This window comes from Neofelis nebulosa, chromosome 4 (assembly GCF_028018385.1).
Source record: "Neofelis nebulosa isolate mNeoNeb1 chromosome 4, mNeoNeb1.pri, whole genome shotgun sequence".
NCBI classification, from domain to species: domain Eukaryota; kingdom Metazoa; phylum Chordata; class Mammalia; order Carnivora; family Felidae; genus Neofelis; species Neofelis nebulosa.
In genome coordinates, this window is record NC_080785.1 from 61,240,179 (window position 1) to 61,267,428 (window position 27,250).

Below are 27,250 nucleotides of genomic sequence, written 5' to 3' on the forward strand. Positions count from 1 at the left end.
GAGTATTTGAAAGTTAGATAATTTTAGGGTCCATTGATCCAAATTTTCGCATATCTTAAATTAGCTCTGAGATAGTGACGGGTGGACAACATGCTCAACATTACCTTTCTGCTTTTGATGATGGGTACTCTCGAATTGAGATCACTTTGAGAACTGCACAGCTTTGTAATTTGCAATCCTTAGTTAATATTAATTCCAATATGTTGACTTTTTTTTAATCTCAATATTTTAAATTAATTTCATCCTTTAAAAAATTCAGGATCAGTCCTGGGATAGCAATTTTGTAACTTGCTGGATTTTACAGCAACTAAACATTGACAGGGCAAATTTCTAGTTTTAAGAGAAATGTTGCATAAACATTAACTTTCTTTTACTAAAGGCATACCTCGGATGCAAGAGAAAATAACTATTTGGGGAGAAATTGTGAAGAAAAAAGACTGAGAGGAAAGTCCCTGTAAATGCAGGTTGTTGATTAGAGGATTCTAATGCCTTCTTGTATTTAGACCATTTACTTCATCTTGCATTCAAACTTACTGAGTAAAAGGAATCTCCTATTTGGTTATGCAAAGCCCCTGTGGTACCCCCAGATTTCATCTCCACTTGATAAAGTAAGTTCATTACATTCATACATGTTACATATGTCTCTTCCCACAGGATGGAGTTTAGAGAGTTGCTTTGAATTCCACAGTGCAGAGTCATACGCTGGGGGTCAGGCCTGGGAGAGGACTGAGGAGTTGGGAAGAAAAAGAGGAAGGAGCTTTGGTTTATGATTCAAGGTCTGGTGGGAACATTTTTGAAAATGTAGGTGCTATTTCCTGCAATCAAGGGCTTTCCAGAGCTTGGTAATCATTTCCCAGCTGTATCCCTTTGCTGAATTGTTTTTAGTTGTGGGCACTCCATTGCTGTTTTTCCCCATCTATGATGGAAGAGGATCATATTCATCTTGCTGATAGAAAGCAGGGAATTTAACTCCCATAGCTTCTCCCCACTTTACCTTTGCTTTGGGAAAGGTTTGGCTTCTTGCTAAAGTGTGAAAAAAAAAAAAGTATTGACTGTAGAATGTCAGGCATATTTCAGCTCGATTTGTGTCAACCCTAATAAGTAAGTTGACAGAGTAATAAATTGGGTGTCTGCTCAAGACCTGGCACCTGTACAGGAAATAAAGAAGTATTTCAATTATAGGCAGGTTCTCTTTGTTTTGCAAGTGGAAGTTTTCCAGGGACCCTCTTTCTTGTATTGAAATTTTAGTATCTTCAAAGCCTATTTCAATTGTCTGTGGAACTGACTAGGGAGATAGCACCTTTAAAAAAAAAAAAGAAGATTCTGGATAGATGGGACATTGATGAGGCAGGTAATTTTGATTGCCCTGTTCACCAGTGTGTCCTCCCAATCTCCTATTGTACCTGGCACCTAGTAGATTCTCAAATTTATTGAATGATTCATTGAATCCTATCCTCCACCTTGATAAATATTGTGTATTAGTTTGTTATGATTTCAACATGGCTCAAGCAAAGTTGCTTTGATCTAAGGAATGAATTTCTTTACATTGAGGAAGCCTTGTCAGGACAATGCCATCATAATGTGCTACTAAATGCTTTTGATAGGAACATATGATGTAATGGATGTTTAAAGTTTAAAAAGCAAGACTTTGTGAGGACTTAAAGAAAATTGTTCAAGCTACTTGCAAATTGGCAAAGCTGCTCTTTGCTGACCTACATAGCTCACTTAAGACCCTGGGACAATACCTCCTGCCATGACAAGGCTGCTTCTTGCTGGCAGTGGTGAAAACAGTGTGGCAGCCCCATGAAAGAAATCATCTTGCCCACCAACACTCGTGCCTTTGCTCTGCCAGCATTGTGCTCTAGCAACAAAGGGCCTTTCAACTTGTGCTGACAGCTACACATCAGCTCTTGGTGACTAAGCTAACTGTTCTGATAACCAACCCATAGAAAGGCATACCTTCACTAAATCTGGGCTTCATTTCTTCCATCTCCCCTTTGCCTAAAACAAGAGTGTAATTAATCTACCATTGGTTTGGAGTTTTTATTTCTTTATCGGCTTATTAAGAGGCATGATCATATATGCCACTGGCTTGTGAAATATTGTTATTATAAATTATAAATCCCACAGTAAACCTGCCTTAAATAAATGATTAGTCTCTGAGCATAATTTGCCATGAACAACATAATAAATAACCTGGGTAACAAATTGGAAGACAAGTTTTATATATTGAGATTTTGGATTCCTCAGAGTTTCAGAACAGTGTGGGAGTCCCTGGCCCATGGCCAATTCTCTCATGATGGATGACAAACACTTGTATGTGACCATCCCAGAATGCTTGTCCCAGCTCTGTCTGCATATCTAGAAAAAGTCACTCTGGATTACCTTGTCATGTCTAGTAGTCTACACCTCTGCATAGGTTGGCCTTCTGGAGGACCCGACCAGTAAAAAGGCCCATGAAGGTCCTGCAAGTAGTCTCAGAGCTTTTCTGATTGGGATTCTGAAATATGCAAGACATGGCTGGGTGTGACAGGAGTTCTGCATAGGCAGTTCCCTTGGATCAAGAACTCACCCTCAGGGACAAAACTGCTCTTTCTAGCCATATAATTAATTGTTAGAGGAGGTTATTGGGAGGATGTTTCACTGGATGACTCTTGAGCTAGACTAAGGCAATCAGAGTCTCCTTACCTTCTCCCTGTCCTTGGAATATATAATCTGCTACTATTCTCATACTAGCAGCTGTTTTAAGGATGAAACCTTTGAAGAATAAGGTGTTGAGACCATTTGGACTGAATACGTGACTGAACCCTGTTAAGATCTCTATAAGCTCTTAAATACTGAGAACAAACTGAGGGTTCATGGGGCATGGGGGAGAGGGGGAAGTGGGTGATGGGCATTGAGGAGGGCACTTGTTGGGATGAGCACTGGGAGTTGTATGGAAACCAATTTGACAATAAATTATATTAAAAAAGAAAGAGATGCAGGGGTGCCTGGGTGGCTCAATCAAGTAAGCGTCCGACTTTGGCTCAGGTCATGATCTCATGGTTAGTGAGTTCAAGCCCCGCATTGGGTTTTCTGCTGTCAGCACAGAGCCCGCTTCGGATCCTCCACACCCTGTCTCTGCCCACCCCCCTGCTCACACTCCCTTTCTTTCTCTCTCTCAAAAATAAACAAACATTAAAAAAAGAAAGAGCTCTATATAAACTTTTAAGATTTTAGCAGGCAGGAATAGAGATCTGCTGATATTGAGGCTGGCCAAAGCCTTCTATGTAAGTTTCTTGGCTTTTGAAAACTACCACCCACTGGGACATCTGGGTGGTTCAGTCTATTGCATGTCATGATCTCATGGTTCCTGAGTTCAAGCCCCACATCTGGCTCACGGTTATCAGCGCAGAGCCTTCTTGGAACCCTCTGTCCCCCTCTCTGTGCCCCTCCCCGGGTTCTTTGCTTTTTGAAAAAATAATTTTTTTTTAATTTTTTTTCTCAACGTTTATTTATTTTTGGGACAGAGAGAGACAGAGCATGAACGGGGGAGGGACAGAGAGAGAGGGAGACACAGAATCGGAAACAGGCTCCAGGCTCTGAGCCATCAGCCCAGAGCCTGACGCGGGGCTCGAACTCACAGACCGTGAGATCGTGACCTGGCTGAAGTCGGACGCTTAACCGACTGCGCCACCCAGGCGCCCCGAAAAAATAATTTTTTTTAAACTTAAAAAATAAAAAAAGAAAAAGAAACCTACCACCCACCAATATAGGGTGATTTGCCACTTTTTTGATTTCTCCTAACTCTTCACATACAGGGGACAATTAAAGAACTAACAATAATCTCAAATTGAAAAAAAATGGGTTTTAAGATCTGATAATGTATAGTCATTTCAAAAATGTAGGCTTTTGGGACATGTGGGTGTCTGAGTCCCTTAAGCGGCCAAATATTGATTTTGGCTCAGGTCATGATCTCTTGGTTGTGGGATCAAGCCCTATGTCAGGCTCTGAGCTGATAGCATGGATCCTGCTTGGGATTCTCTGTTTCCCGTTCTCTGCCCCCCTCCCTCCCTCCCTCTCTTTAAAAAAAAAAAAAAAGTTTGTAAAAAATGTAGGCATTTGACATTTCTTTTCATTATTTATATTAATGCTGTTGTGAAGTGACCTAATGTTCTATGTTACAGATTAACTAATAATTTGAAGTATTCAACAGGAGACAATTTTAAAGTTATTAAATCATAGTTATAATCCTATCATAATTAAAGTCAAAAGTAGATTAAAATTAAAGGCCCATATCTTCAAAAGACTCAGTTACATGCTAATTCATAGATGCTCACTGTGTAGAGGGAAATACTATTAAAATGGTGAATTTAATAATATACTAATTTGAGCTGCTTCTTCAGCTTTTATTTAAAATTAGAATGTTTAACAATTTCTTCATCTGTTTATAGTTTATAAGTGAATTTTTATTAGAGTGATCAATTCATTTTACATATTAATAATAAATATAAAAGAAAAAGTCACTTCAACCAAATTTATAGAAGTGATACAGGAAAGATTATCTTTAGTCTAAACTTAAATTTGATTACAGACAATTTCAAGAGAAAATGCTACACTTAATTAAATTGAAGTATATTATATATTTTTTGGAATGTTCTTGGTAAGAATTTATAGAAGCTTGGTAGCATAGGTGGCAAACCATATTCCAGTGTCTGGGTTTTTTAATAAAAGTTGTTTCTTTTAACTAGATTTTTAAAAAAAATTTTACTAGCTTTCCAGTTGACCTACAGTGTCATGTTAGTTTTAGTTGTGTAATATAGTGATTCTATAGTTTTATACATTATGCAGTACTCACCATGATGAATGCAGTTACTATCTGTTGTAAGGCAAAGTTTTACAATATTATTGACTATATTCCCTATGCTGTAGCTTCATCCCTGCAAGTTATTTATTTTATAACTAGAAGTTTCACCCTTCCCCCTCCCACCCCCCCTTCCCCCCCCCTGCTGCTGGCAACCACTAGTTTGTTTTCTGTATTTATGAATCCTTTTTTGTTTTTGTTTCTTTTTTTTTGTTGTTGTTGTTTTTTGGATTCCACATATAAATGGAATCATGTAGCATTTCTCTTTCTCCGTATAACTTATTTCATTAAGCATCATACCCTCTAGGTCCATCTGTGTTGGCATAAATGGCAAGATCTCAGATGGCACTGTAATATCCTATTGTATGTATTTACCACGTCTCCTTTATCCTTTCATCTATTGGTGGACACTTGGATTGTTTCCTTATCTCAGCTATTGAAAATAATGCTGTAATAAACAAAGGGGTACTTATATCTTTTCAGATTAGTGTTTTCATTTTCTTTGGTAAGTACCTAGCAGTAGGTGTACTAGATCGTATGGCATTTCTATTTTCAATTTTTTGAGGAAACTCCATACTGTTTTTTACAGTGGCTGCACCAATTTATATTCTCACCAACAGTGCATGAGGGTTCACTTTCTCTGTATCCTCACCAATACCTGTTATCTCTTGTCTTTTTGATACTAGCTTTCTGACTGGTGTAATGTGACATCTCATTGTAGTATTTAAGTTTTTATACATTATTTCTAGGGAAAGATTATTCTCTTACATCTTTAGAGTTATAGTTTATATTACTACAAGAATTATTGAAATTCTTTGAGAATCCAATTTGTGATCCTAAGTATAACATCTAATAACATAAGAGTATGTGTATAAGTCTGTGTGCAAAAGAGAGAAGAAGGGAATTAAGAGAAATAGACAGTAGTTAGCCAGAAGCAACTTTGATCTAAGGCAGTAGGCATTTCTGCAGTCCCCTTTAAACTCTATACCTTTTAAACTTCCTTTAAAAAGCACCCTTCTTGTGCTCTTCATTAAGATTTGGAAATGACAGTCACAGAAAATAAGTTGTAGTTTTGTCATATTTATGTTGTATGGTTTCTATGAAAGTATTTTAAGAGACAAAAAAAAAAAGAAGAAAAAAGGAATGGCATCCTAAATTCCATGAAATCGAGAGTGCAAATAGCTGGCATCCATGATAACTGTGAAACAAAAGGAAATATCTCATGGAACATTTTGATACGAAGGAAATTGAGCCTTTTAAAAGGTCTGATAGAACTGTGAGAAAAAAAGAAGAGAGAAAGACTTTTATTTTTATATATGAATACATTAATTTTTAAATGTTACCTAAAATGTTTTATAATTTTACATTTAAAAGTGGTATAATCATTGTAAATTTTATTTTTCCAGTTTGTTTTCCAGAAGCATCGAACTGACCACATACATTTATATCTGGGAGAACTACAGGCTCATCATTTTGCCTTGGGATTCTCCATGGACTTGGTATTTAACTTTCTTAGGAGTTGATTTTGGCTACTACTGGTTCCATCGCATGGCCCATGGTAAGTTGCAAATCAAGGTTTTATTGATAATTTAGGGATAATTTATGCTGAACTGTGTTGGGCACATAGCAGGTATTCAATAAATATTGAATGAATGAATAAGTGAAAAACATGGTTTGTCTTAAAGTATATAAAGATTAATGATGAAAGTTTAGTTTGAAATTTAAATGGAAAAAAATCTGAATTTTTTTTAAAAGGTGAAATTATTAGAGATACATTTTTCACACCTCTTGTACCTAACTTGCAAAAAAACTGTTGAGAATGAGATGGCTGTAGCATTACTTTTTAATATACCACCTTACATTTTTCTTATTATGACATGCTTGGTAGAGTCTAGAGACTCTTACACACAGTATCAGACTTAATGTCACAATTATCAATGGTCATTCAGAAAAGCTCTGAAACGGCATGGAATCCTGGGTAATGTGTGCTGTCATACATAAGAGTGATTCAAGTTCTTGGCAGTAATTCCTCACTGCAAATGAAAATGCAATCATCTAGGCACTAACCATAATGCATTTCAGTATTACCACAGTTTTGTAAAATTTCTTATCTAATACAAAGCCCTCTTACCACACTGGCCCACTGAATTTGGTTTTTGGGATTACTGGCTGAACTTTCCAAACAATGTTTTGTTATGGAAAGGGAAATGGAAGGACAGGAAACAGTCTTAAACTCTGTAGGACTAAGTAGAGGTTGGAGAATGATTGTAGAGCTAAGGTGAGCAAATAGTCTTTAAGGAGGAAGAAGGCATGCAAACGTATTTCTGAAGGGAAATGGGGGAATGTGCTAATTTTGAAAACCTACTGAAGAGTAGAACTGAGGATTTCAGTGGGTGGTTGGGTTGAGTGTGTGGGGAGGAAGGAAGGAAGGGGAAGAAACCTGGAATAATAATAAAAATTAATTGGGGGATGGCAAGAAGAGGCCTGAGATCAGGGTGAATAACCAAGCAATGTGTGTAGGAGGATGGTGACCAAATATCCTTCCCAAGCAAGGATGAGGAAATAGGAGTGACATAGATTAGCATTATGTTTAAGGCACGAAATTTTAAATGCAGCATTATTTTTGTTAGGTACATTAACCATGCGTAAACAGTGAAACTATAAAGAATGTTAATTCATTAAAACAATTTGAAAGGAACAAATAAACTAGAAAAAATTATTTATTTTGTGTGTGATAACCTTTGTCTTTGAAAATAATATGTCAGTGCCTGACATCATTTCCTTGTATATAAAGCAAGAGGATACTCCCAAATTGAACATGACTAGGAATAAAATATGGTCATGTAGTAATCTTTGTATTTTATTTCAAAATAGTAGTTTTCTCCCTAAAATAAACCCATTGGCAATCTTCCTCATTTTCTATGCAGCAAATGGGTAATGCAGAAAGCATTTATATTGTATTATTTAATTTCAGGAGCCTTCTAATATCACACTGTCCTGTACAGATGTGTTTGTTTGGGAAATCTGCAAATTCGCTTAATCTTTAAAAGCCCATTATAACAGGAAACAAAGAACCAACAAAATATTACCAAATATAAAACTTCTAAAAATATGTTGATGTTAAGTGCTCCAGTTAAGGAAGAGCAATAAAGTAAAATAATATATTAAATACACAGAATCGAGGCTGTGTAAAGTATGCTTCCCATTAGAAAATTTTGAACCAAATCCAGTGGAAGCAGGCATTAAAAAAAAAAATCTAAAAACCTTCTGGAAAAACACTCACCACCTTCAGGCTATGAAGTCTAATCATAAGTTCAAAGATCTTTGACTTGTGATGGAAAGCTCATAGGAAAAAAAAATAAATTAGTAGTTGAAAGTGTCAACCTTCAGTATGGTAGTCAAATTTTAAATTTTTGTGATAATAATGTAAAATATTAAATGGATTTTTAGAAATCTAGAAGTACACAGGAGTAAGAAAAACTTTTAATATCAAATTTCTTGAGCCTCTTGGGTTACTGAACCAACGTTAGTTAATTAGTCAAGTTTATTTAACTGAGAAGTTTGAACAGTTCTAAAATCCTAATGTTGTCCTAAAATATAATAAGGAAAATACCCTCTTTTCCTACTTAATGTGTTACTTTCCTTTCACTACTTGCAGCTAAATAATAAAATAAAAACACATTCCACATTTGTTGATATGTTAAATGCTATGAGTTTTGAAGAAACAATATATACTTTTTGTTTTTACATATACTTAAATTATTTCTTTAGTAACCCAAATTGCCGCTAGGTTTTTTGCTGTCGTTTTCTTGTTGTTATTTGTTTGGTTTGCATCCATGTAGAATTTTCTCACATTAAAGTTATGGAAGGAGTTTATTCTCAAAAACTTGATTTTGATCTCTATTCCTGTACAAAAGAACAGGAGGATATTTGAGTCTATTGTGTTATTTATATTTCATTCCCTTTTCCTCTGGGATCATTAGAAATTCATTGCTAATTATTGTCAACTTACAGAAAAACAAGAGTAACACAGTAATTTCTATAGAATGCCTTGACATCTTTTTTTTTCCATGAAATTTATTGTCAAATTGGTTTCCATACAACACCCAGTGCTCATCCCAAAAGGTGCCCTCCTCAATACCCATCACCCACCCTCCCCTCCCTCCCACCCCCCATCAACCCTCAGTTTGTTCTCAGTTTTTAACAGTCTCTTATGCTTTGGCTCTCTCCCACTCTAACCTCTTTTTTTTTTTTTTTTTTCCTTCCCCTTCCCCATGGGTTTCTGTTACGTTTCTCAGGATCCACATAAGAGTGAAACCATATGGTATCTGTCTTTCTCTGTATGGCTTATTTCACTTAGCATCACACTCTCCAGTTCCATCCACGTTGCTACAAAAGGCCATATTTCATTCTTTCTCATTGCCACGTAGTATTCCATTGTGTATATAAGCCACAATTTCTTTATCCATTCATCAGTTGATGGACATTTAGGCTCTTTCCATAATTTGGCTATCGTTGAGAGTGCTGCTATAAACATTGGGGTACAAGTGCCCCTATGGAATGCCTTGACATCTTAAGAAGGAAACATAAAAAGACAAAATGAAATTCATCTCAAATTTAAAGTAGCTTCTGGCATGCTTAGTCTCCAATACAAAAGGATGCATTATTTTTTTCCTTGAATTTCCTATGAGTTATGCTAAACATGTAAGAGTGAAGATTTTTAAGGGAACATTAAAATCATTACAGTGTAAATGATTACTATTTCGTAAGAGTAAGAATGAGTGTTCCAGAGTGCTAGTAGTAGATTTTATCTCATCTTGGGTGATAGTTGCAAGAGTGTATGTGTTTGTAAGAAATATGTTGAGTTGTGTACTTAAAGTTTGCATACATTATTCTTCAAAAAAAGTTAATGAGTAATGCCACCTATATGATTTGTTAGTGAATAGCTTGAAGTCAGAATGATACAAAAGGTAACCCAATTTAGAAAATAAGAACTAAGAAATTATCATTTGTAACTATAAGCATAAACATGTGACATTACACAGATTTTATCTGTATCAGTTTCCACAACCAAGGATGGCGGAAAAACAAGAAACCAGTTATTAATTTTATTGCCCCTCTTCTCCAAATCCTTCTTTGGTATCGTTTGTGTTACCAGAGGTAGACCCTACAGATATTTGCAAGCTTACTTGGTATTAGACTTTGTCAGTTTAAAAGATTGGACGGATACTCCAGGGCCAGAATAGAAGGGACTTTGCTTCCAGTTTTCAGTGTGTTCTTTTCCATGAGGTACTTAGCAGATGGGTGCCCAGGGAACCTGGTAGTAACCATGGTTTAGCTGTAGCCTATACCTTTTGGTAAGATCCTCTGTCTTCCAAAGGACCACATCAGAGGATTGCCTGTAACACACACCCTCTGGGGGCTGTGTGCTCTAGGAAGTTCCTCTGTTCCCACCAGAGCTCCTGAAGTAGCCATAGCTTCTCCAAAGATGTCTGACTCAGACTTGTTGGAGGATGGGAGGGGGTTTTCTAAATTCATACATGCCTGCATTTTTTACTCTCCCTCAGGTGCTTAGGCAATAGTTTTGTTCCCTAGTTGCTACTTCTGTACCACTGAACTACTCCTCGTTTACCATGTAGTAGCTAACTGCTTTTTTATTAGTCAATAGTTCTTTACATTAGCTTTTTCTTACTCAAATTACTGGTGTGTTTTTTCCTCCTGATTAGACTCTGACTGATAAAGCCAGCTTCCCTACATAGTATATAAGGTTGTAAATTGAAGCTTATCCTGACTCTACCTTTAATATTCTATTCTGTGGCACTGATTACACATTTAGGCTATAATACAGTTTAGTTCATTTCTGAAATAAAGAAGTTCATCTGTAAAATTGTTACAATAAGACTTTATACAATCCCCTCAAACTCCAACTCTTTTACTCAACAAGTAAATTAGTTCACTTTCTATTTATCTCTTTCTGTAGTTAAAAAGGGTGGGTGATCATGATTTTTGTGTAATTATTTAGTCATTCCTACAATTTTATTATGATTAAGTGGGCCTCTCTATATGACTTATTAAATTTCACTTGTTTTCATTCTTTTCTGACTTCTAACAGGGGTTGAATTTAGACCATTTTAATTTCCATCACTGTTTAAATAAAAATAAGCAAGTGTTCATTGCTTAGAAATTATTTTATTTTGTGGTAGTACCAAGTTTGTGGTCTCTATTGAAGAATAAGTGACCTCCTTTCGGCTACATTTGTGTTTCTTTTTTTAAAAAGACCAGAATAGAGGTGGCAGGGTAGCTCAGTCAGTTAAGCATCCAACTTTGATTCAGATCATGATCTCACGGTTCGTGAGTTCAAGCCCTGTGTTGGGCTCTTTGCTGACAGGCTGGAGCCTGGAGCCTGCTTGGGATTCTGTGTCTCCCTCTATCTCTGCCCATTCCCCGCTTACACTCTGTCTCTCAAAAATGAATAAACATTAAAATTTTGTTTTAAATAATGAAAATAAAAATACCAGAATATACCTACTTTTGGTAGCTCTTTGCTGTATGTTTCACTATATTTTTTAAAATTTTTTTTATTTTTTAAAATTTACATCCAAATTAGTTAGCATATATGGCAACAATGATTTCAGGAGTAGATTCCTTAGTGCCCCTTACCCATTTATCCCTTCCCCCCCCCTCCCACAACCCCTCTAGTAACCTTCAGTTGGTTCTCCATATTTATGAATCTCTTCTGTTTTGTCCCCCTCCCTGTTTTTCTATTAGTTTTGTTTCCCTTCCCTTATGTTCATCTATTTTGTCTCTTAAAGTCCTCATATGAGTGAAGTCATATGATATTTGTCTTTCTGTGACTGACTAATTTCACTTAGCATAATACCTTCCAGTTCCATCCACGTAGTTGCAAATGGCAAGATATCATTCTTTTTGATTGCCGAGTAATACTCCATTGTGTGTATATATACCACGTCTTCTTTATCCATTCATCCCTTGATGGACATTTGGGCTCTTTCCATTACTTTAGCTATTGTGGATAGTGCTGCTATAAACATGGGGGTGCATGTGTCCCTTCAAAACAGCACACCTGTATCCCATGGATAAATGCCTAGTAGTACAATTGCTGGGTTGTAGGGTAGTTCCCTTTTTAGTTTTTTGAGAAACCTCCATACTGTTTTCCAGAGTGGCTGCACCAGCTTGAATTCCCACCAACAATGCAAAAGAGATCCTCTTTCTCTGCATCCTGTTGTTGCCTGAGTTGTTCATGTTAGCCATTCTGACAGGTGTGAGGTGATATCTCATTGTAGTTTTGATTTGTATTTCCCGGATGATGAGTGATGTTGAGCGTTTTTTCATGTGTCAGTTGGCTATCTGGATGTCTTCTTTGGAGAAGTGTCTATTCATGTATTTTGCCCATTTCTTCTCTCGGTTATTTGTTTCTTGGGTGTTGAGTTTGATAAGTTCTTTTTAGATTTTGGATACTAATCCTTCATCTGATATTTTGTTTGCCAATATCTTCTCCCATTCTGTTGGTTGCCTTTTAGTTTTGCTGCTTGTTTCCTTTGCTGTGCAGAAGAGTTTTATTTTGATGAGGTCCCAATAGTTCATTTTTGCTTTTGTTTCCCTTGCCTCCTGAGACGTGTTGAGTAAGAAGTTGCTGTGGCCAAGATCAAAGAGGTTTTTGCCTGTTTTCTCCTCGAGGATTTTGATGGCTTCCTGTCTTACATTGAGGTCTTTCATCCATTTTGAGTTTATTCTTGTGTATGGTGTAAGAAAGTGGTCCAGGTTCATTCTTCTGCATGTCGCTCTCCAGTTTTCCCAGCACCACTTGCTGAAGAGACTGTCTTTTATTCCATTGGATATACTTTTCTGCTTTTTCAAAGATTAGTTGGCCATATGTTTGTGGGTCCATTTCTGGGTTTTCTATTCTGTTCCATTGATCCATTCTTGAGCCATATGTTTCACTATATTTTTATAATATACTGTGATTTTATTCTCATTGGATCAGTGAGGGTGAAGTCCAGCCTGTTTTTGCCTAAGTTGCAGCCCTTCCTCTCACCTCTTTCTGTCATTTCTTCCTTTCTCTCAATCCTTGGAGTAGTGATCATTCAGAACATCAGTGAAGGGAGTTTTGCCAGTTTCTCAGTATTACTTTCTACTAAAAAAACATGTCATCTGTATCAACCGTTTTCCTCTGAGTTCATTTTAATGACAGAAGCAACACTACGTCTGATGGTAAACACTTGTCCATAAGAGTACTTAAAATGAACTGAAAGATTACCATTATTGCCCCTCAGAAAAACCCATCTGAGGGAACTTTCCTCTTAGAAAGAGCTTATTTTTATCACGGGTAGTTGTGGTCATGCTCAAGGCTACAAGTTGAATTTCGTTTAGTGTAGTTAGATTCAAGATGTAGGTATTATATGAAAAGCACATCTGAAACAAATATTTGAGCCATCATCCAGGTGTTGAAAGTATGGATGCACTGAGATATCAAACAGGCAAATCATACGCTTGATGATAAAGGGTAAGAGTTTCAGGAATCTCCATCAGCCTATTTTTGAATGTTGATACTAAAGTGTGGAAATATTTCCAGGAAATATTTCCAGGAATAGTTGGGAGCATTTGAGGATGGCTCTGGTAATATTTTCCAGGGATTAAAAAAGCTGTGAAATGAGCAATCAAAATGAAACTGGAAGGCAAAGAAGGATTAAAGATTAATTTATGAGCCTTAGTCAGCTTGTGACTGCTTAAGACATGTGCCTTATTTTTCCTTTAGTGCTAGGACTTAGTACACTTGCCTGTCACATAGCAGACAGAGCACTGGAATTTGTTTCAAGAAATCTAGTTGTATAACTATTTGTGCAACTATTTACCACACACATAACCTTAGGATTAACCTCTCTGAAATAGATTTTATTGGCATTATTAGTCTCTCAGTTTTGTGGAGTTTGAATTAAAAATGCTTTAAAAGTGCATGAACCAAGTGAAAATGAATGAGTGAATTAATTAATTAATTAATTAATATGCCAACACTAAGAACGCATGATGGAAGCTTATGTGAAGATTTAGGGGTGATTAAAATGGGCAGAAAAGAGACAAACTTAAGTTAGGGTAACCTTTAGGATTGAACTGAAATGATACTCCATTTAATATGATGTGGGAAAAGCATATTTTTTCCCAAATAATTTTGTTCAAAAGGAGAATTTGGAGAAGTCTTTTGCCAAATGCATATGATACATTAGCAAACAAAACATTTGATCCCAGCCATTCTAGACCATAAGAAGCCAAATCAACTGCAATTCTATCCTCTTTCATTTATTAAACAATTGTAATTGTGACTGAATTTATTGTTACCATATGAAAATAGCACTATGAAAAAAATTATGAAGAGAAAAAACTAAGTGAAGATGTCTGGAAATATTATCAACTAACTTAGAGACTTTTTTTACCATTATAAACTATTTGTACATTAATTTTTTCAATAAATATTTAATGATCACCTATTCTGTATTAACCCTATACCAGGTACCAGAGATAGTGTTGTTAATAACAGATCTGGTCACTGATTGTTCATTCTACTATGGATGATAGGTATTAATAATTACTTAATAATTATAATAGGTAAAGTACAATGATCATTATAGCACAAACACAGAAAATGACAAAAGAAATTCTGTCCTCGTTGTTACTTACTCTTAAATTTGCACATTTCTGAATGCACTGATCAATTTTTCTCAAAGCAGCGTGCATTAAAAAAATGAGATTCTGTTTAAAATGCATAATCCTCATGCTGATGATAGTAATAGTATTAATAGCAATACCAATCATTAAAAGTCAACTATTATTGAAAGCCATTAGAGAATGTTTAAAAAGCATAGATTGTGGAATCAGGTTGCCTGAGTTCAATTCCTAGTATTTCCACTTATTAACTGAGATTTGGAGCAGGTTAATCTGTTCTAATTTCTTCATCTCTTAAATGTGAATAATACTATACACATGATAGGGTTTTTTTTTTATGTTTATTTAGTTTTGAGAGAAAGAGACAGAGCATAGGAGTGGAAGAGGGCAGAGAGAGGGAGACACAGAAACTGAAGCAGGCTCCAGGCTCTGAGCTGTCAGCAAAGAGCCTGATGCAGGCTCAAACTCACGAGCTGCAAGATCATGACCTGAGCCAAAGTGGGAAGCTTAATCAACTGAACCACCTAGGTGCTCCCATGATAGGGTTTTATAAAGTTTAAATGGGGAAAATGACTTGTACATTGTTAATGTTAAGTGTTACTATTATTATTGATTAATCTTTATTACATTGCTAGGTACTTGACTAGGTGCTTTTCATTATAAAGCAGCATATTATATTGTTCAATTCCCAGAACACCCCTATGAAGTAGGCATTCTGTTGTTCATCAGATATTAGATGAGAACCTATATTCTAGTAATTTCTAATTTCTGGGAATATAGTAGTGAACAAATAAATGCCACTGTCTTTATGAAGTTTGCATTTTAATAGGGAAGAAAATCCAGATGTAAAACATATGTAATACAATGCCAGGTAGTGAGGAGTGCTGTGGGATAGAGGGTGATGAATACAGGAATCAAGTAAGACATCTCTTGGGATTCATAGAGGTGATAGGTGGCATTTTAGTAGAAATTTAAATGAGCCGAAGAAGGCATCCTTGGGATATCTGAGGAAAGAGCTTTCTACACAAAAAACCTGTTAATGCAAAGTGCCTAAGGAGGGAATCAGCTAGGCATACTTGAGGAATAGTAAGAAACCATCTGTGGAGAATACCTTTAGGGAACTGGAAGAAAGAGAATGAGGATGACAGGATTCTGGTCATACAGGATCCTCTAGACTGGCAATAATAAAACTGATAAATTAAACCTTAGCAACACTCCCCAGTTTACCCTGCAGCCTATTTATTATGGGTGTAACATGAAGCCAGGAAGATTTTTAGGAGAGGAGTGACATTTATTTATTATTTAACAAATACTCATTGAATACCTACTGTATGCTTTAACTTTTATTGGCATATATAGTACTCAAAATCCAAAACATTTTTGTGAAAGTTACTAATATAATGTCAGGATGTGATATGTGCAGTAAAATTAATAGAGCAGTTTTGGCAAAATAGAAAAGTACCAGATAGGTTTGGGCATCACAATTTTACATAGAATTCCCCAGAATATTTGTCTGATAATGTGACTTTTAAGCCCAGACCTAAAGCTTTTTAAGAGAATGAGTCATATGCTTCTGGGAAAAAGGAATACCAGGCAGAGAGGATATAGTAAGTTCAAAGGCTCTGAGACAGAGAATACATGGCACATTTGAGGAAATGCAAGGAGGATCATTCTGGCTGGAGCTACAAGGGGAAAGGATTAAAGTTGCACTAGATGAGGGGTATCATAAATGTGAGGCAGTTTGGGCATACCGTGCAAGAACTCAAACTATTATAAGAGCGTTGACTTTAAAATAAAGACTGTAACAAGAGACAAAGGACACTGTATAATCATAAAGTAAAGAATCCAACAATTTAACAATTGTAAATATTTATGCACCCAACATGTGAAAGCACCCCAAAACATAAAGCATCTAATAACAAATGTAAAGGAAATAATCGATAGTAATATGATAATAATAGGGGACTTTAACGCACCACTTACATAAGTGGATAGATTATCCAAACAGAAAATCAACAAGGAAACAGTGGCTTTGAATGACACATTAGACCAGATGGATCTAACAGATACAGTCAGGCCATTCCATCCTATAACAGCAGAATACACATTCTTTTTAAGCATGCTTGGAACATTCTTCAGAATAGGTCACATGTTAGGCTACAAAACAAGTCTCAACAAGTTCAAAAAAATTGAAGTCATACCATAAATCTTTTCCAACCACAATGTTATGAAACTAGAAATCAACCACAAGAAAAAGTCTGGAAAAAACACAAATACATGAGGTTCAATAACATGCTACTAAACAATGAATGGATCAACCAAGAAATCAAAGAGGAAATAAAAAACTACATGGAGACAATTGAAAATGAAAACGCAATGGTGCAAAATCTTTTGCATGCAGCAGAGACTATTCTAAGAAGTTTACAGCAATACGGGCCTCCCTCAAGAAGCAAAAAATCCTCAGGTAAACAACCTAACCTTACACCTAAAGGAGCCAGAAAAAGAACAAACAAAACTCAAATACAGTAGAAGGAAGGAAATAAATAATAAATGTTAGAACAGAAATAAACAAAATAGAAAACAAAACAAAAATACCCAGAACAATGGAACAGATCACTGGAACCAGGAACTCATTCTTTGAAAAGATCAACAAAATTGATAAACATTTAGCCGGACTCATAAAGAGAGAGAGAGAGAGAGAGAGAGAGAGAGAGAGAGAGAGAAAACTCAAATAAACAAGACCAGAGATGAAGGAGAAGAAATAAAAACCAACCCCACAGAAATACAAAGGATTATAAGAGAATATTATGAAAAATTATATGCCAACAAGTTGGACAACCTAAAAGAAATAGATAAATTCCTAGAAACATATAAACTCCCAAAACTGAATAAGGAAGAAATTGAAAATTTGAACAAACCCATTAGCAGCAATAACATGGAATCAATAATCAAAAAACTCCCAAAAAACAAATATCCAGGACCAGATGGCTTCACAGGTGAATTAGACCAAACATATAAAGAAGAGTTAATACCTATTCTCCTCAAACTATTTCAAAAAATAGAAGAGGAAGGGAAGCTTCCAAATTCATACTGGGAGACCAGTATCGCCTTGATACAAAACTCAGATAAAGACAATACAAAAAAAGAGTACTACAGGCCAATATCTCTACTGAACATATGTGCAAAAATCCTCAACAAAATATTAGCAAACAAATCCACTAATATATTAAAATATCATTCACCATGACCAAGTGGGATTTATTCCTGGGATTGCAAGGTGGTTCTACATGAACATGATATATCACATCAACAAGAGAAAGGATAAAAAACATGATCATTTCAATAGACTGAGAAAAAACATTTGATAAAGTACAACACCTATTCATGATAAAAGTCCTCAAAGTAGGTTTAGTCCCTCTAAACTAGGTTTAGAGGGAATGTATCTCAGCAGAATAAAGGCCATATATGAAAAATCTACAGCTAATAGCCTACCTAGTGGTGAAAAACTGATAGCTTTTCCTCTAAGGTTAGGAAAAAGACAAGGACATCCACTGTCACCACTTTTATTCAACATAGTACTAGAAGTCCTAGCCACAGCCATCAGACAAGAAAAAGAAATAAAAGGCATCCGAATTATATGGAAGAGGTAAACCTTTCACTAGTTTCAGATGACTTGATACTATATATAGAAAACCATAAAGTCTCCACTAAAAAAAAAATAGAACTGATAAATGAATTTAGGGAAGTTGCAGGATACCAAATAAATATATGGAAATCCTTTTCATTTCTATACACTAATAATAAAGTGGCAGAAAGAAAAATTAAGAAAACAATCACATTAATAATTGTACCAAAAATAATTTAAAAACTAGGAGTAAATATAACCAAGGTGGTGAAAGACCTGGACTCTGATTTTTCTGCTTCAAGTAGTAAGAAAAACCAACAGAAAATTTCCTCACAACTCTAAAGGCTAGAAGTCTGAGTTCAAGAGGTAAGCAGGGTTGGTTTATTCTGAGGCCTCTCTTTTTGGTTTATAGGTGGCTATCTTGTGGACCCTGTGTTTTTGTATCATCTGCCCTTGGTAGGTGTTTGTGTACTAATCTCCTTTATAAAGATATCAGTCATACTGGGTGAGGACCCACCCTAATAATCTCCTTTGAACTTAATTACCTCTTTAAAAACTCTATCTTTGGAGCACCTGGGTGGCTTAGTAGGTTAAGCTTTGGGATTCTGGATTTCAGCTCAGGTCATGGTCTCATGGTTGTGAGATCTAGCCCTGAGTTGGGCTCCATGTTGGGCGTGGGACCTGCTTAAGATTCTCTTTCTCCCTATTCCTTTGCCCTCCCCCTGCTCCCTCCTCCTTCCCCCCCCCCCAAAATAACAAAAAACCCTAAGCTTCAAAAGTAGTCACATTCTGAGGTACTGGGGTTGGGAGTTCAACATATAAATTTTGGGAGGACACAATTCAGTCCACTAATAATAAACTAGCTGAGTGAGAAAACAATAATGCTCTCATTTCATGAATATACAGAGAGCAGCTTCATTGGCTTGAGGAAGAGGCAGTGTTTACTCAGGGGAAAAAGGGACACATTTAGAGTTAAAGATACCTGATTCTAATCCACTTAATTTTCCTCGTTTGTGAAATGGGAATAATAATCTCTTCATTTTGATGTGGTGATCAAGCTTGAATAAACAATTAATTGTGATACATCATAGAGCCACACTACATACTAAAAATCTTACACTAATTTTGAAGATCGTATTTAAAGTACTCTAGATATTTTTACTGTTTTGCTAAAACTTTCTAAAATATTACAATATATTTTCCATGTTTTTAGAAATTATAAATTATGTACAGAAGTCAAAATAGTTTAAAATGTATGATTTTTGGAGTTTTATTAATTTCCTAAGTTATTTTTCTACTATTTGTTCAAAACCAAATGGGTTTCTCATTTTAACCTCATTTGTAACAAAAGTTTTTGTTATGCAGTTTTTGGAACTTTTCATTCTTTTATTCTGAAGGTACAAAGAGAGAGACTGCTATAAGAATTGATGAAACATTCATATAAAAATTAATAATTTATCTTTCTTATTCCAAAACATTTGTAAGAAAAAAATATTGTAGGAAAAAGCACAGAGGAGCAAAAGATGGAAAATGAAATGTGCACCTAAACCCATCCCCCAGAGATAGCTTCTATAAGTACAGTGTAATGGAAGGGAACCTGGAATCGAATTGCCAGGGTTAAGACCCTAGTTTACCATTTTCTGCATAATATTGAACAAGTTATGCCTCCTCTTTGTTTTTCCTTATTTGAAGTATTCAAATAGCAAAAGCATAATCCATGTTAGATCATTATGAAGTATAAATGAATTATGATTGAGAAAACAGTACAGAGCCTGACACATAATAAGTAAAAAAGAAAAAGAAAAACATTAACTGTTATATTGTCTGGTCTCTTTGTTTATATAATGTATTATATGCAATCTAACAATATGAAAATTATTATGTTTTCCTTAAATGATAATTTATATACATTAGTTGTTAGAATAATTACCTTTGTCAAAATGCAGTATTAAATTTTCTTATCCTTATATAAACATTTTTTTCTCATTGTTACTTGGAGATAGCAATAGAACTTCATAAAGGATCTTGTAAAGATTTACTATACAGCTATATCATTGGGCATATGTACAAGTGTATTATATGATATAAACTACAGCTAGAGAGCTCTGATTATATGAAACATACCTTGTGGATTTCTATTTATTACATTTTAATGAAATTGTCTTTATGCTTAATAAGATACATACATAGGAAAAAAGAAGATCTTAGGTCTCAACACAGATATATAGACAAGGGAAAACACTGAAAGACTGTGTTTTAGGCATGCACTCATTTAAACAAGATATTAATGATCTTTTTAAAGATTTGCCAACTATAATAAATAAAATTAAAATGAGCTTTTCTTTTAAAATTGTTTCCTTTTTTTTAACGTTTATTTTTGACAGAGAGAGACAGAACATGCATGGAGGAGGGGCAGAGAGAGAGGGAGATAGAGAAACTGAAGCAGGCTCCAGGCTCTGAGCTGTCAGCACAGAGCCTGACCCAGCGCTTGAACCCACAGACCACAAGTTCATGACCTGAGCCAAAGTTGGACACTTAACCGACTGAGCCACCCAGGCGCCCCTAAAATTGTTTCTTTATCTGTCACCTTGGATGGCTCAGTCGGTTAAGGGTCCAACTTCAGCTCAAGTCATGATCTCGCAGTTCACGAGTTTGAGCCCCGTGTCGGGCTCTGTGCTGACAGCTCAGAGCCTAGAGCCTGCTTCAGATTCTGTGTCTCCCTCTCTATCTGCCCCTCCCTGTTCATGCTCTGTCTTCCTCTTTCTCTCAAAAGATGAATAAACATTAAAAAATGTTTCTTTATCAATTAAAACTTGAATACATATAATTTGAATTTGTTTTTGGTAGGTCAGGCTTATCCACATTCCTTTTTCCTTCAAACTTCAGTTTTCTTATCTTACACTTTTTGAAAAGAGTGAAATTTTTGGAAGAAACAAAATTCATTAGGGCTTGTACATTTTGTCTACATTTTAAAGTTTCTTTTGTTGCTCTCTGAGCTTAAATATTGATTTGTCAATATGTTTTCCAACTTAGAGATTGCAATCTCTTTTCCAGCAACTAGAAAGTAAAATGTGAAAAAAAAATCACTAAAACAGATTTGTTCTGTATTCTTTCACACTAGTAGGTAATTTGACCATCCTTTTTCTTACATTTTGAGGGCTTATACTTCGTAGAATGCTTTGCAAAATGTAATTTTGTGTCATAGGTATTTTTAAATCATGTGGATTTTTTTGTCTCTCCAAATTCACAAATCTTGATAATACAAAAAGACCCACAACTGTATATTTTCACAATAGGTTGTGCAGTATTATTACTTACTTATTTATTTATTTATTTATTTATTTATTTTTTAATATATGAAATTTATTGTCAAATTGGTTTCCATACAACACTCAGTGCTCATCCCAAAAGGTACCCTCCTCAATACCCATCACCCACCCTCCCCTCCTTCCCACCCCCCATCAACCCTCAGTTTGTTCTCAGTTTTTAACAGTCTCTTATGCTTTGGCTCTCTCCCACTCTAACCTCTTTCTTTTTTTTTTTTTTTTCCTTCCCCTCCCCCATGGGTTTCTGTTAAGTTTCTCAGGATCCACATAAGAGTGAAACCATATGGTATCTGTCTTTCTCTGTATGGCTTATTTCACTTAGCATCACACTCTCCAGTTCCATCCACGTTGCTACAAAAGGCCATATTTCATTCTTTCTCATTGCCACGTAGTATTCCATTGTGTATATAAACCACAATTTCTTTATCCATTCATCAGTTGATGGACATTTAGGCTCTTTCCATAATTTGGCTATTGTTGAGAGTGCTGCTATAAACATTGGGGTACAAGTGCCCCTATGCATCAGTACTCTGTATCCCTTGGATAAATTCCTAGCAGTGCTAGTGCTGGGTCATAGGGTAGGTCTATTTTTAATTTTCTGAGGAACCTCCACACTGCTTTCCAGAGCGGCTGCACCAATTTGCATTCCCACCAACAGTGCAAGAGGGTTCCCGTTTCTCCACATCCTCTCCAGCATCTATAGTCTCCTGATTTGTTCATTTTGGCCACTCTGACTGGCATGAAGTGATATCTGAGTGTGGTTTTGATTTGTATTTCCCTGATAAGGAGCGACATTGAACATCTTTTAATGTGCCTGTTGGCCATCCGGATGTCTTCTTTAGAGAAGTGTCTATTCATGTTTTCTGCCCATTTCTTCACTGGGTTATTTGTTTTTCAGGTGTGGAGTTTGGTGAGCTCTTTATATGTTTTGGATACTAGCCCTTTGTCCAATATGTCATTTGCAAATATCTTTTCCCATTCCGTTGGTTGCCTTTTAGTTTTGTTGGTTGTTTCCTTTGCTGTGCAGAAGTTTTTATCTTCATAAGGTCCCAGTAGTTCATTTTTGCTTTTAATTCCCTTGCCTTTGGGGATGTGTCGAGTAAGAGATTGCTACGGCTAAGGTCAGAGAGGTCTTTTCCTGCTTTTTCCTCTAAGGTTTTGATGGTTTCCTGTCTCACATTCAGGTCCTTTATCCATTTTGAGTTTATTTTTGTGAATGGTGTGAGAAAGTGGTCTAGTTTCAACCTTCTGCATGTTGCTGTCTAGTTCTCCCAGCACCATTTGTTAAAGAGACTGTCTTTTTTTCCATTGGATGTTCTTTCCTGCTTTGTCAAAGATGAGTTGGCCATACGTTTGTGGGTCTAGTTCTGGGGTTTCTATTCTGTTCCATTGGTCTATGTGTCTGTTTTTGTGCCAATACCATGCTGTCTTGATGATGACAGCTTTGTAGTAGAGGCTAAAGTCTGGGATTGTGATGCCTCCTGCTTTGGTCTTCTTCTTCAAAATTACTTTGGCTATTCGGGGCCTTTTGTGGTTCCATATGAATTTTAGGATTGCTTGTTCTAGTTTCGAGAAGAATGCTGGTGCAATTTTGATGGGGATTGCATTGAATGTGTAGATAGCTTTGGGTAGTATTGACATTTTGACAATATTTATTCTTCCAATCCATGAGCAGGGAATGTCTTTCCATTTCTTTATATCTTCTTCAATTACCTTCATAAGCTTTCTATAGTTTTCAGCATACAGATCTTTTACATCTTTGGTTAGATTTATTCCTAGGTATTTTATGCTTCTTGGTGCAATTGTGAATGGGATCAGTTTCTTTATTTGTCTTTCTGTTGCTTCATTGTTAGTGTATAAGAATGCAACTGATTTCTGGACATTGATTTTGTATCCTGCAACTTTGCTGAATTCATGTATCAGTTCTAGCAGACTTTTGGTGGATTCTATCAGATTTTCCATGTATAATATCATGTCATCTGCAAAAAGCGAAAGCTTGACTTCATCTTTGCCAATTTTGATGTCTTTGATTTCCTTTTGTTGTCTGATTGCTGATGCTAGAACTTCCAGCACTATGTTAAACAACAGCAGTGAGAGTGGGCATCCCTGTCGTGTTGCTGATCTCAGGGAAAAAGCTCTCAGTTTTTCCCCGTTGAGGATGATGTTAGCTGTGGGCTTTTCATAAATGGCTTTTATGATGTTTAAGTATGTTCCTTCTATCTTGACTTTCTCAAGGGTTTTTATTAAGAAAGGGTGCTGGATTTTGTCAAAGGCCTTTTCTGCATCGATTGACAGAATCATATGGTTCTTCTCTTTTTTTTTTGTTAATGTGATGTATCACGTTGATTGATTTGCGAATGTTGAACCAGCCCTGCATCCCAGGAATGAATTCCACTTGATCATGGTGAATAATTCTTTTTATATGCTGTTGAATTCTATTTGCTAGTATCTTATTGAGAATTTTTGCATCCATATTCATCAGGGATATTGGCCTGTAGTTCTCTTTTTTTACTGGGTCTCCGTCTGGTTTAGGAATCAAAGTAATACTGGCTTCATAGAATGAGTCTGGAAGTTTTCCTTCCCTTTCTATTTCTTGGAATAGCTTGAGAAGGATAGGTATTATCTCTGCTTTAAACGTCTGGTAGAACTCCCCTGGGAAGCTATCTGGTCCTGGACTCTTATTTGTTGGGAGATTTTTGATAACCAATTCAATTTCTTCGCTGGTTATGGGTCTGTTCAAGCTTTCTATTTCCTCCTGATTGAGTGTTGGAAGAGTGTGGGTGTTTAGGAATTTGTCCATTTCTTCCAGGTTGTCCAATTTGTTGGCATATAATGTTTCATAGTATTCCTGATAACTGTTTGTATCTCTGAGGGATTGGTTGTAATATTTCCATTTTCATTCATGATTTTATCTATTTGGGTCATCTCCCTTTTCTTTTTGAGAAGCCTGGCTAGAGGTTTGTCAATTTTGTTTATTTTTTCAAAAAACCAACTCTTGGTTTTGTTGATCTGCTCTACAGTTTATTTAGATTCTATATTGTTTATTTCTGCTCTGATCTTTATTATTTCTCTTCTTCTGCTGGGTTTAGGCTGCCTTTGCTGTTCTGCTTCTATTTCCTTTAGGTGTGCTGTTAGATTGTGTATTGGGGATTTTTCTTGTTTCTTGAGATAGGCCTGGATTGCAATGTATTTTCCTCTCAGGACTGCCTTCGCTGCATCCCAAAGCGTTTGGATTGTTGTATTTTGATTTTCGTTTGTTTCCATATGTTTTTTAATTTCTTCTCTAATTGCCTGGTTGACCCACTCATTCGTGAGTAGGGTGTTCTTTAACCTCCACGCTTTTGGAGGTTTTCCAGACTTTTTCCTGTGGTTGATTTCAAGCTTCATAGCATTGTGGTCTGAAAGTATGCATGGTATAATTTCAATTCTTGTAAACTTATGAAGGGCTGTTTTGTGACCCAGTATGTGATCTATCTTGGAGAATGTTCCATGTGCACTCGAGAAGAAAGTATATTCTGTTGCTTTGGGATGCAGAGTTCTAAATATATCTGTCAAGTCCATCTGATCCAATGTATCATTCAGGGCCCTTGTTTCTTTATTGACCGTGTGTCTAGATGATCTATCCATTTCTGTAAGTGGAGTGTTAAAGTCCCCTGCAATGACCACATTCTTATCAATAAGGTTGCTTATGTTTATGAGTAATTGTTTTATATATTTGGGGGCTCCGGTATTCGGCGCATAGACGTTTATGATTGTTAGCTCTTCCTGATGGATAGACCCTGTAATTCTTATATAATGCCCTTCTCCATCTCTTGTTACAGCCTTTAATTTAAAGTCTAGTTTGTCTGATATAAGTATGGCTACTCCAGCTTTCTTTTGGCTTCCAGTAGCATGATAAATAGTTCTCCATCCCCTCACTCTCAATCTAAAGGTGTCCTCAGATCTAAAATGAGTCTCTTGTAGACAGCAAATAGATTGGTCTTTTTTTTTTATCCATTCTGATACCCTATGTCTTTTGGTTGGCGCATTTAATCCATTTACATTCAATGTTATTATAGAAAGATACGGGTTTAGAGTCATTGTGAAGTCTGTATGTTTTATGCTTGTAGTGATGTCTCTGGTACTTTGTCTCACAGGATCCCCCTTAGGATCTCTTGTAGGGCTGGTTTAGTGGTGACAAATTCCTTCAGTTTTGTTTGTTTGGGAAGGCCTTTATCTCTCCTTCTATTCTAAATGACAGACTTGCTGGATAAAGGATTCTCGGCTGCATATTTTTTCTGTTCAACACATTGAAGATCTCGTGCCAATCCTTTCTGGCCTGCCAAGTTTCAAAAGAGAGATCAGTTACGAGTCTTATAGGTCTCCCTTTATATGTTAGGGCACATTTTTCCCTAGCTGCTTTCAGAATTTTCTCTTTATCCTTGTATTTTGCCAGTTTCACTATGATATGTCGTGCAGAAGATCGATTCAAGTTACGTCTGAAGGGAGTTCTCTGTGCCTCTTGGATTTCAATGCCTTTTTCCTTCCCCAGTTCAGGGAAGTTCTCAGCTATTATTTCTTCAAGTACCCCTTCAGCCCCTTTCCCTCTCTCTTCCTCCTCTGGGATACCAATTATGCGTATATTATTTCTTTTTAGTGTATCACTTAGTTCTCTAATTTTCCCCTCATACTCCTGGATTTTTTTATCTCTTTCTCTCAGCCTCCTCTTTTTCCATAACTTTATCTTCTAGTTCACCTATTCTCTCCTCTGCCTCTTCAATCTGAGCCATCGTCGTTTCCATTTTGTTTTGCATTTCGTTTAAAGTGCTTTTCAGCTCCTCGTGACTGTTCCTTAGTCCCTTGATCTCTGTAGCAAGAGATTCTCTGCTGTCCTCTATACTGTTTTCAAGCCCAGCGATTAATTGTATGACTATTATTCTAAATTCACTTTCTGTTATATTATTTAAATCCTTTTTGATCAGTTCATTAGCTGTTGTTATTTCCTGGAGATTCTTCTGAGGGGAATTCTTCCGTTTGGTCATTTTGGACAGTCCCTGGAGTGGTGAGGACCCGCAGGGCACTTCCCCCGTGCTGTGGTGTATAACTGGAGTTGGTGGGCGGGGCCGCAGTCCGACCTGATGTCTGCCCCCAGCCCACCTCTGGGGCCACAGTCAGACTGGTGTGTGCCTTCTCTTCCCCTCTCCTAGGGGCGGGATTCACTGTGGGGTGGCGTGGCCCGTCTGGGCTACTTGCACACTGCCAGGCTTGTGGTGCTGGGGATTTGGCGTATTAGCTGGGGTGGGTAGGCAAGGTGCACGGGGGCAGGAGGGGCAGGCTTAGCTCGCTTCTCCTTAGGTGATCCACTTCAGGAGGGGCCCTGTGGCAGCGGGAGGGAGTCAGATCCGCTGCCGGAGGTTTGGCTCCGCAGAAGCACAGAGTTGGGTGTTTGCGCAGAGGGGCGAGCAAGTTCCCTGGCAGGAACTGGTTCCCTTTGGGATTTTGGCTGGGGGATAGGCGAGGGAGATGGCGCTGGCGAGAGCCTTTGTTCCCTGCCAAACTGAGCTCTGTCGTCCCGGGGCTCAGCAGCTCTCCCTCCCTTTGTCCTCCAGCCTTCCCGCTTTCCGAGCAGAGCTGTTAACTTATGACCTCCCAAACGCTAAGTCGCGCTTGCTGTCCGAAGACACTCCGTCCGGCCCCTCGGCTTTTGCCAGCCAGACTCGGGGGCTCTGCTTGGCCGGCAGGCTGCCCCTCTGCCCCGGCTCTCTCCCACCAGTCCGTGTAGCGTGCTCCGCCTCGCTG

General features: G+C 36.9%; 1 protein-coding gene across 6 annotated transcripts in view; it reads left to right on the forward strand.

Moving 5' to 3' along the window:
- The window catches only part of AGMO (alkylglycerol monooxygenase), a 377,151-nt gene that overhangs the window by 54,093 nt on the left and 295,808 nt on the right, over positions 1-27,250 (forward strand). For all 6 annotated transcript variants that reach the window (XM_058724927.1, XM_058724926.1, XM_058724922.1 and 3 more), the window contains one exon: positions 6,250-6,401. In XM_058724927.1, coding sequence (XP_058580910.1) covers positions 6,250-6,401 — 152 coding nt within the window. The remainder of the gene's footprint in view (positions 1-6,249; positions 6,402-27,250) is intronic.